This window comes from Trichechus manatus, unplaced genomic scaffold (assembly GCF_000243295.1).
Source record: "Trichechus manatus latirostris isolate Lorelei unplaced genomic scaffold, TriManLat1.0 scaffold00280, whole genome shotgun sequence".
NCBI classification, from domain to species: domain Eukaryota; kingdom Metazoa; phylum Chordata; class Mammalia; order Sirenia; family Trichechidae; genus Trichechus; species Trichechus manatus.
Genome location: NW_004444216.1, coordinates 152120 through 168940, shown reverse-complemented (window position 1 = coordinate 168940; position 16821 = coordinate 152120). Strand labels below are relative to the sequence as shown.

Genomic DNA, 16821 nt, shown 5'->3' with positions numbered 1-16821 from the left:
AGGCGGGCTGTGTGTTCTTTGTTGTTTGCTCATCTGTGGGCATGATACTTTTCACCTCCTTCTCCAATTGGCAGTCAGTCCCTCAGATATGCTACAGCAAGGCAGGTGTAGCTGAAGAGGAGTTGCTGGGATGGGTTGTTTGTGGCACTTACTACAGCCACCAAGGTGGATTGGTAATCAGTGCAAGCCAGGTTCCGGTAGGCTGTGCCTGCGCTGCTCTGTGGTGTGACGTTAAGCACATGGTGCAGGTAGGCAGGATGGAGGGGGGAGACTGTGAAGTGTGGAGCTAAGATGGGTATGGGAGAGAGGACAGAGGAACAGGAGCCAAAAACATACAAACAAAGAAGACTGCTAGGCGAGCTTGCTGTTGGAGTGGAGAGATGAGAGGCTATGAAATGGAGAAAAACAAAAAGGGGAAGAAGAAGAAAGAAAAGAAAAGAATGAATAAAAATTAGAAAGAAAAAAGAAAAGAAAAGCTTCCAGGGATCCCACCGGTGTGGCTATGAGGTCTGGTGAAGTTGTTACCAGGTGTTGAAGTACAGCCTGGCTAGAAGGCGTAGAGGTGTCACTCAGTGCTGGGTATTAAGTGGACAGGAAGAGAAAGAAGGTATAGACGAGAAAGTGAGTAATGAAGAAAGACAAAAAGGGAAAAAGAGGGAAAAGAAAACAAAACAAATTTAAAAAAAAAAAAAGAACAAGAAAACTCCCCCCAAAAACGGGAAAAAAAAACCATTAAAAAAGAAATGCGCTCAGGGATCCCTCTGCGCATCTGCGCAAGCTGAGGGGGTAGGTCCCAACCGCACAGCACTGCTGGCCAGAACGGCCTCCCAACTCGAGAAAAGAAAAAGAAGCCAAACAAACAATTCAAAACAAACAAACAAAACCCTGGGATCCCACCAGTGTGGCAGCACAGACTGGGAAGCAGTTCCACACTCGAGTGGAGCTCCACAGCCCCTCAGGAAGAAGCAAAGATGGCACACAGAGCCAGTTATTTGAGAGAAAGTAGGGGGAAGTGGTTAGATGTAAGGAAGAAATCTAAAGAAGTGGAAGAAAGCAACACCAGCAGCCAACAAATGGCACACAGGGAGTCGACCAGTGCAGGCAGGTGGAATCCAAGCAGCTGGTGCTTCCCTGAAAGAGCCTGTGGCTGCAAGAAGCAGAAGAGGCTGAGTGGTGGTGAAGAAGGGTGGGGTTGGGAAAGCATATATCACTGTTTACTGGTTGTTCTGTCCTGCTGGAAGCTCCATGAAGGTGCTTTCTTGTACCCCCATTCACTGGTCTCTGATAGGAGTCCAAGATGGCAGATCTGTGCTGTGTTAGCTGATAGGGGACCTCTGCGTGTATGTCTCCTTGCTCTCTGTTCTCTGTCAGTTTCTTATTCCATTTGGTGCTTGGCTGAGTTCTTTATCTCTTCATTTGATGTTTAGGGTTTCAGGATTGCTGTTTTCTCTGTTTGGCTTAGTTTTTCAGATCTTTGCTGTGGAGGGATGGCATGGTGCTTCTGCCTAGAGCGCCATGTTGCCGGAAGTCCCTTGGTTTCCCTAATTCTAAATGTGTTAGTTAAACATAAAGAGTTTTGCTGTGAACTTTCTGGCTTCATTTTGTCATGGTTTACCATGTCATTTTCCCCAGTGTCACTGTGGCACAATTAGCTGTGGAGGAGTTAAGAGATTTTAGCATCATTCTTTTAAATCATTCAATACACAAATGGAACAACTGAGAAGCCAAATTTCTAGACTAGCTAGAGTGTAGGGGGTCTTGAGAGTTGACGTGATGCTTTAATAAATAAAGCCTATCAGTGTGCACAACAGAGGAGAACAAGGTTGTAATAAGGATTTAAAAAAAATTTTTTTTTTTGTAGTTTTCTTTTTCTGCATATTTTGTTTCCTCAAAGTTCCTCCTATCAATTTGTTGTTTTAGTCTTTATCTTCAATTCTAGAGGCTTTCCTTATGGCTGGTAATCCTTGATTTGATGTTGCGGCAGTAAAAAGTGATTGGAAGGTCTGAATCCTGCTGTTGGGTTTCTCTAGTCTAGGCTTCCAGGAAGGATCGTCTAGGTGGGTTATTCATTGGGAAACTTCCAAATGTTGGTGATTTTATGTCTTTCATCTTGGGATGGTCAGGGTCCCCAGAGAAAAAGCTTCCAATCACCCACCTGGACGGAAAGAACTGGCTGCCAAGTTCTGGGTGCTGAGTTGGAAGAGGTGTCTGCGCATCTCCACATTCAACATTCAGTCACTTAATTCCCCTTTCCACTTTTGTACTCAAGTCCTTAATTATGCCAGGTGTCTCCCAGCCCAGAAACGCTCTGTTTTACTGTCTCTAGAGCAGTGATTCTCAACCAGGAATGATTTTGTCCGCCAGGGGACATCTGGCAATATTTGGAGACATTTTTGACTGTCACAATTGGGAAAGAGGGCTTCTGTTGACATCTAGTGGGTTAAGGGCAAGGATGCTTTTAATCATTCTACAATGCACAGGACAATCCCCCACTACAAAGAATTATCCAATCCAAAATATCAATAGTTCCAAGGTGGAAAACCCCACTTTAGGAAATAAATCTCCAGGTTTCTCTTGAGGGTGGGGAGAGACAACTGCTCAGTGGTGCGAAGCAAGGGAGGGGATCTAGGGATCTATTTGCTTCTCAACCAGTCCTCTTGTCATTGTTGTTAGGTGCCAGCAAGTTGCTCAGTTCCAACTCAGAGCAACACTGTGTACAACAGAACGAAACATTGCCCAGTCCTGCACCATCCTCACAATCTTTGCTATGTTTGAGCCCACTGTTGCAGCCATTCTGTCAGTCCATCTTGTTGAAGGTTGTCTTAGTTAGCCAGTGCTGCTGTAACAAAAATACCACAAGTGGGTGGCTTTACCAAACAGAAATGTATTTTCTCACAGTTTAGGAGGCTAGAAGTTGAAATTCAGGACACTGGCTGTAGGAGAAAGCTTTCTGTCAGCTCTGTGGGAAGGTCCTTGTCTCTTTTCAGCTTCTGTTTCTTGGTTCCTTGGCGATCTTCATGTGGTATGGTATCTACCCCATCTATGCTTGCTTAATCTGTTCGCTTATATCTCAAAAGGGATTGACTTAAGACACTAATACTATATCATTAACATAACAAAGAAAACCCATTTCCAGATGGGATTATAACCACAGGTATAGTAGAATTTATAACACATTATTTTGGGGAACACAATCCAATCCATAACAAAGGTGTTCCTCTCTTTTACTGACCCTCTACTTTACCAAGTATGATGTCCTTCTCCAGAGATTGGTCCCTCCTGATAACATGTCCAAAGTAAGCAAGACAAAGTCCTCACTTCTAAGGAACGGTCTGCCTGTACTTCTTCCAGGACAGATTTGTTCTTTCTTCTGGCAGTCCACGTAGAGTCAGTATCTTCGCCAACACCATAATTCAAATGAGTCAATTTTTCTTTGGTCTTCCTTATTCATTGTCCAGTTTTCGGATGCATATGAGGTGATTGAGGCATTGAATCAGGTGCACTGTAGTCATCAAAGTGACATCTTCGCTTTTTAACACTTTAAAGAGGTCTTTGCAACAGACTTGCCCAATACAATATGTTGTTGATTTCTTGACTCTGCTTCAATGAGCATTGATTGTTGATCCCCCTCTTAACCCAGCTCAATAAGTGCATGAAGCTGCCAAGGTCCTGAGGGTTTTGAAGATTTAGTGTACATCAGATTGTTCAGCGTTCTCTATTGTTGGCTTGGGATTCAAAACTATTTCTGGTCTGCTAAATTAGTCTACCTCTTTTCAAGCTTCCAAAATTTTGTTGCTCTTGTCTCATCTCATGTTTTCCCTAACTACATGGGCCCTTGCCCCTCTGCTGTAGTTTGGTAGGGTTCAAGAGGGAACAAAATTGCATGTGTATATTGAATCTGCCATATTAATCCAGAATGTGAGATCTCTATTTCTTGACAGAGATATACCCATAGTATACTAAATAAAAAGAAAGTGGTTACAATGTATTTTTGGAATGTATGATTCTATTCTTAAAAAACAAGACAAAACAAAAGCCTTCTATAATTATTTCTAATCTCTTTGTACATAGAAAAAAATTCTGGAAAAATAAGTATAAAATGCTAACACGGATTATATCTGGATGACAGCAGATTTTTACTTTTTCCTTTACGATTTTCTATGTAGTTGTCTTAGGCTGGGTTCTCTAGAGAAGCAAAACCAGTAAAACATATAAATATATATATAGAGAGATTTATATCAAGGAAATAGCTCACGTAATTGTAGAGGCTAAAACATCCCAAGTCCACAGATCAGGGTAGAGGCCTTTCCCAGTTCACATAGCCGCAGAAGCTGGTGAACCCAAGGTCGGCAGGTCGGAGAGGGGCTCCCGCTCACAGGCTGTGAAGGTCAATGAATTCCAAGATTGGCAGACAAGACCGCAGGTTTCTCCTGATGCATGTAGCTGCAGGGGCTGGCAAACCCCAGGTCAGCAGGTCGGGGAACCGGACTCTTGCTCGCAGGCTGAGAAGTTCGACGAATTCCAAGATCAACAGGTAAGTTGCTAGCTCAAGTCCCACAAACCAGAGGTGAGACAAGAGGCAGCTGCTGAGTCTGGAACAAGCCAAAAACCTTGGCAAGGTGAGCAGGCAGAAAGTAACTGGCGGAAGGCAGAGAGATGAAACTGAGAGGGCGGTGAGCTGTCACAGGCCCCGCCTCCGCCAGTACCACTCAGCTGATTCCATCATGGGGGTGATCACAACATTATACAACTATGAAAACACTGAGAATAATGGTCTAGCCAAGTTGACATACAATCTTAACCATCACAGTAGTCTAAGTTCATTACAGTGAGTATTTCTTTTATAAACAGATATCACGAAAAATTATCAAAAACTTGAAAATAAGACAAAAAGATGATTATATGTCCTTTCAGTGTTGTACTGGGACATTGTTTAACAGGCCCACCCAAAGAATTCTATAGGGATTTATACTTTTGTTTGACATACTGTTTACTATTGATTAGGGCCCAGAGGCAGTGAAGTTACATGTTAACTTTTTATATTTTGTCCAGGAGAGATGCAAATTATTTCTGTCTGGTAGAAAATATAACCCCAAGGTTATGATTTTATTGCCTGAACATTAACCAATTTTGGATCTAACCTAACAATCATATTCCGACATTTTTTCTTCAATGTCTATAATACTCAGTTCATTCCAGTGTTCTATGAACTGTCTTTACCATTCTGCTGGTTCTCTCATTAATTAATTAAACATTTGACACATTTATTGTATATCTGTATGAGAGTTATGTCTTAAACTTTTTGAGAATTCTTCTTTGATACAAATGAAATCATAAAGCTATTTTCAATTTGGGGAGAGAGAAAAAAATCAATGCCTCAGACATGGCAAAAGAAACAAGTTCTGTGTTAAGTTCAGCCCCTGCCTGCTGCCCTACCTGGGTTCTTTGTAGCGCTTCAATTTGGCCTGTCTGCGCGCTGACTCTTGCACATACCTTTGGACATCCAGCAATGCTGAGAGATGTGAGGCTAATGCAGTAAATGGCTAGTGCTTTGATAATCTCGTCTGACAGCTGGGGACAATAAGAGACATCCAAGTGTTCCAAGATAAGTGAGCCTTTGCAGAATGCCTGCAAGAAATCCCAAAGTCAAAGGTTAGTTTCTTTTCTTTTCCTTATTCCTTGTTCAAATGTTTTGCACATCTACAGCCATCTAACCCATAGCAATTTACTCAACATGCATTTCAGTCTCTCAAATATGGATGTCTTATATCTTGTTATCAAAAAAAGAAAAGCCATTATATCAAAAATCTCTTTGCAACAAAAAAATATTTATACACCAGCTAAAGAACTTAGACTATTCAAATACTTGCTTAAGAGAATTTGGTTTTCTTAAAGTTAGCTCTAATGAAATTTATCTCATATTATCATAATTATTAGAGACATATTCAGCCAAATGAGTGGAGGAAAAGAAATCTGGAGGTGAGAATTAGATGGAAAACAGGCCAGTGTTGACACTATGATGTATAATGATGGAAAGAACAGAGACTTTGGAATCAGACAGACCTGAGTTTGAATTTTCTTTCTACCATTTATTAGCTCTGACACCTTCGCAAGTTACTTAACTGTTACAAGCCTGTTTCCTCTTCTTTAAATTAGGCAAAATATCTACCCTCTAGCAACGTTCTGAAGTGTCAAAATTCTTCATCTTAAATCTCTAGGGCTGGAAAAGGCCTAGAACTCATTGGAAAATTCTTCCCTGTAACTCAGAAGTTCTTAATTTTCATTCCCATTCATTCCCACTTTTCAGTCAAAAAAAAAAAAAAAAGACTGAGTGACAAAAAGAATCCAGAGGAAATAACTGTCAAAATATTACAACTCAGCAATTATAAAAGAAAAATAAATGATCCACAGAAGTAAACCTAATACTAATTATATACTAAAAATATATTAATAAACAAAGAAGAGTAAAAATTGTCTTCAAGAGTATAAAGAACTCTGAAGAGTAGAATAACATTATTTCCTGCTTAGCGAATGAATCGAGTCTCAGGAGCCAGGGGAAATTTAAAGCAAGAAAGGATATTTAAAGGATAAGAATAATGTATTAAGAGAAGGAACAAGCTCTAAATGAAGACTGAAGGTTTTTAGTGTCTAAAAATTCCTTTTGGTAGTATCTGTCCATGTCTTGGACTGTTTGAATCAGTTCTGCTTTAAGCCTTTTTTAAAAGCTCTAATATTCTTTGATTCTGAACTTTCTCACCAAGGAGCAGCTGGTGGATTTGAACTGCCAACCTTTTGGTTAGCAGCCGAGCTCTTAACCACTGTGCTACCAGGGCTCCTGAACTTTCTCAGTGTCTTGAAATAGTAACTTATAAAAATGATTATAAAGCCTATGATACATTTGTGGTAACATTATTCTCATCTATGGAAAATATGAGGCACAAAGATTGGTTCGAGACTTTATGTTAAATCAGTGGCAGATCCAAGAACTAAAGTCAGGACTTTTCCTCTCTTATAATTCATATTTTCCTTGACAGACATGTAACTTATATTAAGTCCTTAAGTCTACAGGCATGTTTCAACATAATCACTCATGAAATTCCATTTCCCCTCCCTACAGATAAAATTGTAAGTTCTGGTCCAGTGCTGCAGAATCATTATATACATATCAATGTTGTTGATTTTCTTTTCTTGGAAAATGCTAGACTAAGCATCTTCCAAGCCAAAATCTTTTACAATGAAGTAGGGGGAAAGATGTGAAAGTTATCAAGTTTGGCTGCTATCCCACATCTCAGCCAATTTTGCTGTGAGTTTATAGTCTTGAAGAAAATTTCCAAATCTCTTAGTGAGTTAAATCATTTTTCACTTGTATCTTCTGAACTGAGTCACAGTGTGGGGATTTAATGACTACATTCCTAAATTAGGTATGTAGAGGAGACTGAGTTTCACTCACACTTACTGTCAAATAAATAATGTGCTTCTGCCAGAATTCTGATTTAGACCACCTCGACAGGTGGCAGCTCTCAGCCTTAAAAAAGCTCACCTCCTGCATATTCATGACACCATCTCTTGACTATTTGCCTCATTAGGTCCTAATTAATTCTACACATTCTTCTCACTTATCGACTATATCACATCCAACATTTCGCATTTACGACAATAGTAAAAAATCTACTATCCAACTATTTTGCTCATTAATGACATACGTCTGGCAGTACAAACGACAAGGTACGAGGCAAGAGTAATGCTAGTATTGATGGTTAAGGTTATGTGTCAACTTAGCTGGGCCATGATTCTCAGTGGTTTGGCAGTTATGTAACGTAACTTGGCCATTATGTAATGATGTAGTCATCCTCCATTTTGTGATTTGATGTGGTCATCCTCCATTTTCACATAACACCAATTTCACATAATGACCTGGCCTTTGGAAACTAACCATGCCAATAAGTGAGAGGGTGTACTGCAAAGTTGTTTGTTTTTCCCCTTGTCTGCTGATACTTCTGGGAAAATACTGTGCTGTCAAGAATCATTTTCTGTAATAAAGACTATTTTTGGCTGCCTCAAAGGCTGAAAAACAACTTCTATAATTTTAAGTTACAAACTGAGCACAAAACTTCAGTTTTGGAGGCTTCGTATCCCAAAGGTGGCCTTGTTTCCACTAGGCATCAGAGCAGGTGAGAGTGATCGTGACCTGGGTACACACAGCTAGGAAGTCTGGGCCTTGCCACCACAACCAAACTATTCAGAGCCTGAGGCTGCCAAACCTGGTAAGATGCCACTCCTGCATCTCACCTTCCCTGCCCAGTAAACCAGACTGAGCAAGACTTAGCTAAGGCCCAACCTGTGAGGAGCAACAAAAACCAAACCTGTTGCCATTGAGTCGATTCTGACTCATAGCGACCCTATAGGAGCACACTGCTTTTAATAATATGAAGAAGACTCTGTGAAAGGGAGAAGGGCAAGGGCAAGGCCTCAAATGAATCTACCCGAACATACTTTCAAGATGAAATTTGTTACAAAAGTATATGTGATTTGGGCAATAAGCTTTAGCTTCAAGACAGCTCAACTGTGGTTTACTCCATGAAGTTTTCCCTAATTCCTTCCTCTGGAAGAAATGTCTTTTCCAAATTCCTGTCTTAGTTATCTACTACTGCCGTAACAGAAATACCACAAGCAGATGGCTATCTTAGGCTCGGTTCTCTAGAGAAGCAAAACCAGTAAAGTGTATATATATATAGAAAGAGAGAGAGAGTTATATCAAGGAAATAGCTCATGCAGTTGTAGAGGCTGGAGCATCCCAAGTCCATGGGTCAGGATAGAGGCTTCTCCTAATTCACATAGCTGCAGGGGCTGGCAAACCCAAGATCAGCAGGTCAGAGAGAAGGGCTCTTGCTCGCAGGCTGCGAAGATTGATGAATCCCAAGATCAGCAGGCAAGACTGCAGGTAAGCTGCTAGCTCAAGTCCTAAAAACTGGAGGTCAGACAAACAGGAGCCAGCTGCAGGATCCAGTGCAAGCAAAAAGCCCTTGAGCTTTGCCAGAATGTCCACTTATATTTGATGCAGGCTACACGTCCAAGGAAACTCCCTTTCAACTGATAGGCTACTCACAGCAGATCCCATTATGGGGGTGATCACATATCAAATCTCAACAGGGAAGTGATCACAACATTACACAACTGCCAAAACACTGAGAATCATGACCCAGCCAAGCTGACACACAATCTTAACCATCACAATGGCTTTAACAAACAAAAATCTATTCTCTGACAGTCTAGGAGGCTAGAAGTCTGAATTTAGAATGACAGCTCCAGGGCAAAGCTTTCTCTCTCTGTCAGCGCTGGGGGAAGGTCCTTGTTCTCAATATTCCCCTGGTCTAGGAGCTTCTCAGCACAGGGACCACAATCTACAGGACATGCTTCCCTCCTATTTCTTCATTCTCAGAGGTCCTCTGTCTCTCTGCTCACCTCTGTCTTTTATATCTCAAAAGAGATTGACTCAAGATACAACCTAATCTTGTAGTTGAGTCCTGCCTCGTTAACATATCTGTCTTTATTCTTGCCTCATTAACATTATAGAGGTAGGATTTACAACACATAGGAAAATCACATCAGATGACAAAATGGTGGACAATCACACAAGACTGGGAATCACTGCCTAGCCAAGTTGACATACATTTTGGGGGGACACAATTCAATCCATAACATTCCACCCTTTGGCCCCGAAAAATTCATGTCCTTGCCACATGTAAAACACATTTTACCCCATCATATCATCCTGAACGTCTTAAATCATCTCCAAGTCCAAAATCTCATCTTCTGAAAAATTCCTCTTCATCTATGAAATCTAGAATATAAGTTATCTACTTCCAAAGTACAATAATGGAACAGGCACAAGGTAGACATTTCCATTACAAATGGGATAAATTGGAGGGAAAGAAGGGATAACAGGCACCAACCAAGTCAGCAGAACACATTACATTTGCTCTCAAGTCTTGAAAATAATCCTCTGTTCTCTGAGATCATTTAGGCAATGGCCCTGCCCGCCAGACTCTGGGTGTTGGCCACACTCTCTGGATTCTAGGTGGAGGCCCTTCAGCCCTGGGCTTCAGCTCCACCTTCCAGGCCCACTGGAACAGCATCTCTGCTCCCTTAGCTTTGGGCGGCCCCATTCTCCTAGTCCATCTGAGTGGCGACCCTACCCACTCAGCCCTGGCAGGCCCCGTTCTTCTGCCCCTTGGGCACGGCAGCCCTGCTCCCTCAGTTTTGGGCAGCGGATCTGGTCCCATCCCACCGGTACTTGTGAATGGCAGCTCCACACTCCAGAACCGAGTTGGTGAAGATCTGACTCTGAAACCCAGGAGGCTGTGACCCCACCCTTTGAAGCCCAGAAGCCATGGCTCCACACTTTGAGACCCCAGGGATCATGGCCCTACTCTTTGAGACTGAGGCAGCTCTGTTTCCTATGTTCCTTTTCTCTTCAGTTTCTGCTTCCTGGTTTCTTGGCCTCTCGGCCCCTCAGGCCTCACTGTCTTCTCTGTCTTTGGTGTTACAGTTCTCCTCACTTCCTTCTGAGCTCTCACCAGAACTGTCTTTGTCCATAATTCCACCTACAGTCTTTTCAAGGCACCTTAAAACTCTTCCAGCTCATTCACAGTTTCAAAACCGCTTCCACATTTTAGGTATCTGTTAGAGCAGCACCCCACTCTCGGTACCAAATGTCTTAGGCTGGGTTCTCTAGAGAAGCAAAACCAGTAAAGCGTATAAATATACAGAGATTTATATCAAGGAAATGGCTCCTGTGGTTGTAGAGGCTGGAACATCCCAAGTCCATGGGTCAGGATAGAGGCTTCCCTGATTCATGTAACTGCAGGGGCTGGTGAACCCAAGATCAGCAGGTCAGACAGCAGGGCTCTTGCTGCAAAGATCAATGAATTCCCAAGATTGGCAGGCAAGATGGCAGGTAAGCTGCTAGCTCAAGTCCCAAGAAACAGCTCAGATGAACAGGAGCCAGCTGCAGGATCCAGAGCGAGCAAAACCCGTGACCTTGCCAGAAAGTCCACTTATGTTTGATGCAGGCCACACCAAGGAAACCCCCTTTCATCTGACTGGCTACTCATAGCTGATCACATCATGGAGGTGATCACATTATATCAAATCTCATCATGGAAGTGATCACATCATCATATGATTTCCAAACTACATCGTAAGTGCCAAACCACTGAGAATCATGGCCCAGCCAAGCTGACACACCACCTTAATGATCTCATTCCTATAGCTTCTTATTTTTTTGTCTTTCTTACATTCTACCTGGATTAAAGCTATTTATATACAGATAGTCTCTGATTTACAATGTATTTGAGTTACGATGTACCCCACTTATGACTGTTTTTTTTTGTTTGTTTTGTTTTTGGTACATCTTATCATTAGTAATATGTACTACATACAACGTTGCAGGGTTTAATTTGCTGATGTTATCATTCTCAGCTGTTCACTCACAGATGGTTTAAGACAGGAGTTATAAAGTTACTGATAATAAAAGGCAATAATAATGAAAACTCAAAAAAAAAGGTATTCGACTTACATCAGAACCAACTTACGACCGAGTCATCAGAACAGAACATCGTCTTAAGTTGGGCACTACCGGTACTTGTCTTATCTCCTGCACTGACTGTGGCTTCTTGAGGACAGAATCCAGGTCTAATTTATCTTTATGTCCCCAATGCCTGGTATGCAGAATAAGTTCAAGATGGGAGAATGTCGAAAGGAAATGGGGGAATACCTCCTAGCACAGGAATGAGGAGAATGAGCTCCCATAAATTGCTCTTAAAATACTAAGTACAGTCCTTCCTCTCACTTTATTCAATAGCTGTTCAGAGACAGTATACTGGGGAAGTTAACAGCACAGGGCCTGGAGGCCCACTGGTCTGAGTTCAAATCCTGATACTTAGAAGTGCTATATCTCTGGATAAATTACCCAACATCTCTATGCCTCAATGTTCTCATCTGCTAAATGGGAATAACACAGTACCTTGATATGGTACCTAGTTGGTAGAGTTGTTGGGGGGCTTAATGAACTAATACGAATAAAATAATTGAATAGTACTTAGCACAGAATAAGCAGAAAGTAAATAGTAGCTAGTACTATTGGTCCACTATGTGTCTGTCAGTTTGTTATATTCTGGTGGCTTGTATGTTGCTGTGATACTGGAAGCTCTGCCAACGGTATTTCAAATGCCAGCAGGGTCACCCTTGGTGGACAGATTTCAGCAGAGCTTCCAGACTAAGACAGACTAGGAAGAAGGACCTAGCAGTCTACCTCTGAAAAAAACTGGCCAGTGAAAACCTTATCAATAGCAGCAGAAGTGCCAGAAGATGAGCCCTCAGGTTGGAAGGCACTCAAAAGATGACTGGGGAAGAGCTGCCTCCTCAAAGTAGAGTCGACCTTAATGGAGTCAAGCTTTCAGGACCTTCATTTGCTAATGTAGCACGACTCAAAACGAGAAGAAACAGCTGAAAATATCCATTAAGAATTGGAACATGGAATGTACAAAGTATGAATCTAGGAAAATTGAAAGTCAAAAATGAAATGTAATGCATAAACTTCAATATGTAGGCATTAGTGAACTGGAATGGACTGGTACTGGTCATTCTGAATCAGACAATCATATGGTCTACTATGTTGAGAATGACAAATTGAAGAGGAATAATGTCCCGATCACTGTCAAAAAGAACATTTCAAGATCTTCCTGAAGTACAATGCTGTCAGTGATAGGGTAATATCCATATGCCTACAAGGAAGACCAGTTCAAACTTACCCACCAAACACTAATGCTAAAGGTGAGGAAACTGAAGATTTTTTACCAACTTCTGCAGTCTGAAATTGATCAAACATGCAATCAGGATGCATTGATAATCCCTGGTGATTCGAATGCAAAAGCTGGAAACATAAAAGAAGGATTGGTAGTTGGAAAATACGACCTTGGTGATAGAAACGATGCTGGAGATCCCGTGATAGAATTTTGTAAGACTAACTTCTTCATTGCAAATACCCTTCTTCAACAACATAAACAGTGACTCTAAATGTAAACGTTGCCAGACGGAATACACAGGAATCAAACTAACTACAACTGTAGAAACAGATAATGGAAAAGCTCGATATCATCAGTCATAACAAGACCAGGGGATGACTGTGGAACAGAACATCGATTGCTCTTATGAAAGTTCAAGTTGAACCTGAAGAAAATTAGAACAAGTCCACAAGAGCCAAAGTACAACCTTGAGTATATCCTACCTGAATTTATAGACTATCTCAAGAATAAATTTGATGCACTGAACACTAGTGACCGAAGATGAGATGAGTTGTGAAATGACATCAAGGACATCATACATGAAGAAAGCAAGAGGTCATTAAAAAGACAAAAGAGAAAGAGAAGACCAAAATGGATGTCAGAAGAGACTCTAAGACTTACTCTTGAACGTTGAGTAGCTAAAGCGAAAGGAAGAAATGATGAAATTAAAGAGCTAAACAGAAGATTTCAAAGGGTGGCTGGAGAAGACAAAGCAAAGTATTGTAATGAAATGTACAAAGACCTGGCGATAGAAAACCAAAAGGGAAGAACACACTCAGCATTTCTCAAGCTGAAATAACTGAAGAAAAAATTCAAGCCTTGAGTTGTAATATTGAAGGATTCTACAGGGAAAATATTAAATGACACAGGAAGCATCAAAAGAAGTTGGAAGGAATACACAGAGACACTGTACCAAAAATAATTGGTCCACATTCAACCATTTCCAAAAAAACAACCAAACCCATTGCTCTTGAGTCAATTCCAACTCATAGTGACCCTATAGGACAGAGTAGAACGGCTCCATAGGGTTTCCAAGGAGTGGCTGGTGGATTTGAACTGCCAGCCTTTTGGTTAGCAGCCAAACTCTTAACCACTACGCCACCAGGGTTTCCTCAACCATTTCAGGAGGGAGCATGTGATCAAGAACAACGGTATTGAAGGAAGAAGTCCAAGCTGTACTGAAGGCATTGGCAAAAAACAGGGCCCCAGAAATTGATGGACTGCCAATTGAGACGTTTCAACAAATGGATACAGTGCTGGAGATGCTCACTTGTCTATGCTAAGAAAATTGGAAGACAGCTACCTGGCCAACTGGCTGGAAGAGATCCATATTTATGCGTATTCCCAAGAAAGGTGATCCAAACGAATGTGGAAATTATTGAACAATATCATTAATATCACACGCAAGTAAAATTTTGCTGAAGATCATTCAAAAGCATTGCAGTGGTACGTCAACAGGGAACTGCCAGAAATTCAGGCCAGATTCAGAAGAAGATGTGGAATGAGGGATATCATTGCTCATGTCAGATGGATCCTGGCTGAAAGCAGAGAATACCAGAAAGATATTTACCTATGTTTCATTGACTATGTAAAAGCATTCCACTGTGTGCACTGTAACAAATTATGGATAACATCACGAAGAATGGGAATTCCAGAACACTTAATTGTGCTCATGAGGAACCTATACATAGATCAAGAGGCAGTCATTTGAACAGAACAAGGGGATAACCATGTGGTTTAAAGTCAGGAAAGGTGTGCGTCAGGGTTGTATCTTTTCACCATACTTATTCAATCTGTATGCTGAGCAAATAATCCGAGAAGCTAGACTATATGAAGAAGAATGTGGCATCAGGATTGGAGGAAAACTCATTAACAACCTACGATATGCAGATGACACGACTTTGCTTGCTGAAAGTGAAGAGGACTTGAAGCACTTACTGATGAAAATCAAAGACCAAAGCCTTCAGTATGGATTATACCTCAACATAAAGAAAGCAGAAATCTTCACAACTGGACCAATAAGCAGCATCATGATAAATGGAGAAAAGATTGAAGTTCTCAAGGATTTCACTTTACTTGGATCCACAATCAATGTCCATTGAAGCAGCAGTCAAGAAACCAAACGATATATTGCATTCAGCAAATCTGCTGCAAAAGACCTTTTTAAAGTGTTAAAAAGTAAAGATGTCACTTTGAGAACTAAAGTGTGCCTGATCCAAGCCATGGTATTTTCAATCGCCTCATACGCATGTGCAAGCTGGACAACGAATTAGGAAGACCAAAGAAGAATTGATGCCTTTGAATTATAGTGTTGACGAAGAATATTGAATATATCACGGACTGCTAGAAGAATGAACAAATCTGTCTTAGAAGAAGTACAGACACCATGCTCCTTAGAAGCGAGGATAGTGAGACTTCATTTCACGTACTTTGGACATGTTAGTAGAAGGGATCATTCCCTGGAGAAGGACATCATGCTTGGTGTCATGGATTGAATTGTGTCCCCCAAAAATATGTGTATCAATTTAGCTAAGCCGTGATTCCCAGTATTGTATGACTGTCCATCATTTTGTCATCTGATGTAATTTTCCTATGTGTTGTAAATTCCAATCTCTGCCTGTGGTTAATGAGGCAAGATTAGATTATGTTAAAGAGGATCAGGGTGGGATGTAACTCCCTTACACAGGTCACATCCCTCATCCAATGTAAAGGGAGTTTCCCTGCGGTGTGGCCTGCATCACCTTTTATTACAAGAGGTAAAAAGAAAGGGAAGCAAGCAAAGAGTTGGGGACCTCAAACCACCAAGAAAGCAGTGCCAGGAGCACAGCGTGTCTTTTGGACCTGAGGTTTCTGCGTGAAGAAGCTCCTAAACCAAGGGAAGATTGATGACAAGGATCTTCCTCCAGAGCTGACAGACAGAAAGCCTTCCCCTAGAGCTGATGCTCTGAATTTGGACTTCTAGCCTTCTAGACTGTGAGAGAATAAATTTCTCTTTGTTAAAACCATCCACTTGTGATATTTCTGTTAAAGCAGCACTAGATGACTAAGACACTTGGTAAAGTAGAGGGTCAACAAAAAAGAGGAAGACCCTCAACCTGATGGACTGACACAGTGGCTACAACAATGGCCTCAAACATAGCAATGATTGTGAGGATGGTGCAGGACTGGGCAGTGTTTTGCTCTGTTGTACATAGGATCGTTATGATTCAGAACCAACTTGATGGCACTTAACAACAACTATTATTTGTAGGAGTCCCTGGGTGGCATAAATGGTCAAGTTATTGTTTCTGTTTGACTACTAGTTGAAAGTCTGGCAGTTCAAACCCACGCAGACACACCTGGAAAGAGAACACTAGCCATCTGCTTCTGAAAGGTCACAACCTTGAAAACCCTATGGAGAAGTTCTACTCTACACACACGGGGGTCATCATGAGTCGGAATTGACTGAACAACAACTACTATTTGTATTTATTGTTTCTCTAAGGCTATGATTGCCAAATTTTTAAAAACTCATGCATCCCATAATAAATAAAATTTTGAGCACGCATTCCCAATTGTTGTTGTCAGATGCTGTGGAGTCGATTCTGACACATAGCGACCCTATGTACAACAGAACAAAACATTGCTTGGTCCTGTGCCATCCTCACAATCATTGTTATGCTTGAGCTCATTGTTGCAGCCACTGTGTCAGTCCATCTCATTGAGGGTCTTCCTCTGTTTTGCTGGCCCTCTACTCCTTCTCCAGGGATTGATCCTTCCTGACAATGTGTCCAAAGTATGTGAGATGTAATCTTGCCATCCTTGCCTCCAAGGAGCATTCTGGTTGTACTTCTTCCAAGACAGACTTGTTTGTTCTTTTGGCAGTCCATGGTATATTCAATATTCTTTGCCAACACCACAATTCAAAGGCGTCAATTCTTCGGTCTTCCTTATTCATCTGGCTTTCGTACACATATGAGGCAACTGAAAACACCAT

At 41.3% G+C, this 16821-nt stretch overlaps 1 protein-coding gene across 1 annotated transcript in view; it reads right to left on the bottom strand.

The window, feature by feature from the left end:
• Positions 1-16821, bottom strand: part of LOC101340881 (F-box/LRR-repeat protein 13-like) — a gene marked incomplete at its 5' end in the record, with an annotated part of 160317 nt that overhangs the window by 25596 nt on the left and 117900 nt on the right. Inside the window, one exon of the mRNA XM_004390065.3 lies at positions 5494-5628. Coding sequence (XP_004390122.1) covers positions 5494-5628 — 135 coding nt within the window. The remainder of the gene's footprint in view (positions 1-5493; positions 5629-16821) is intronic.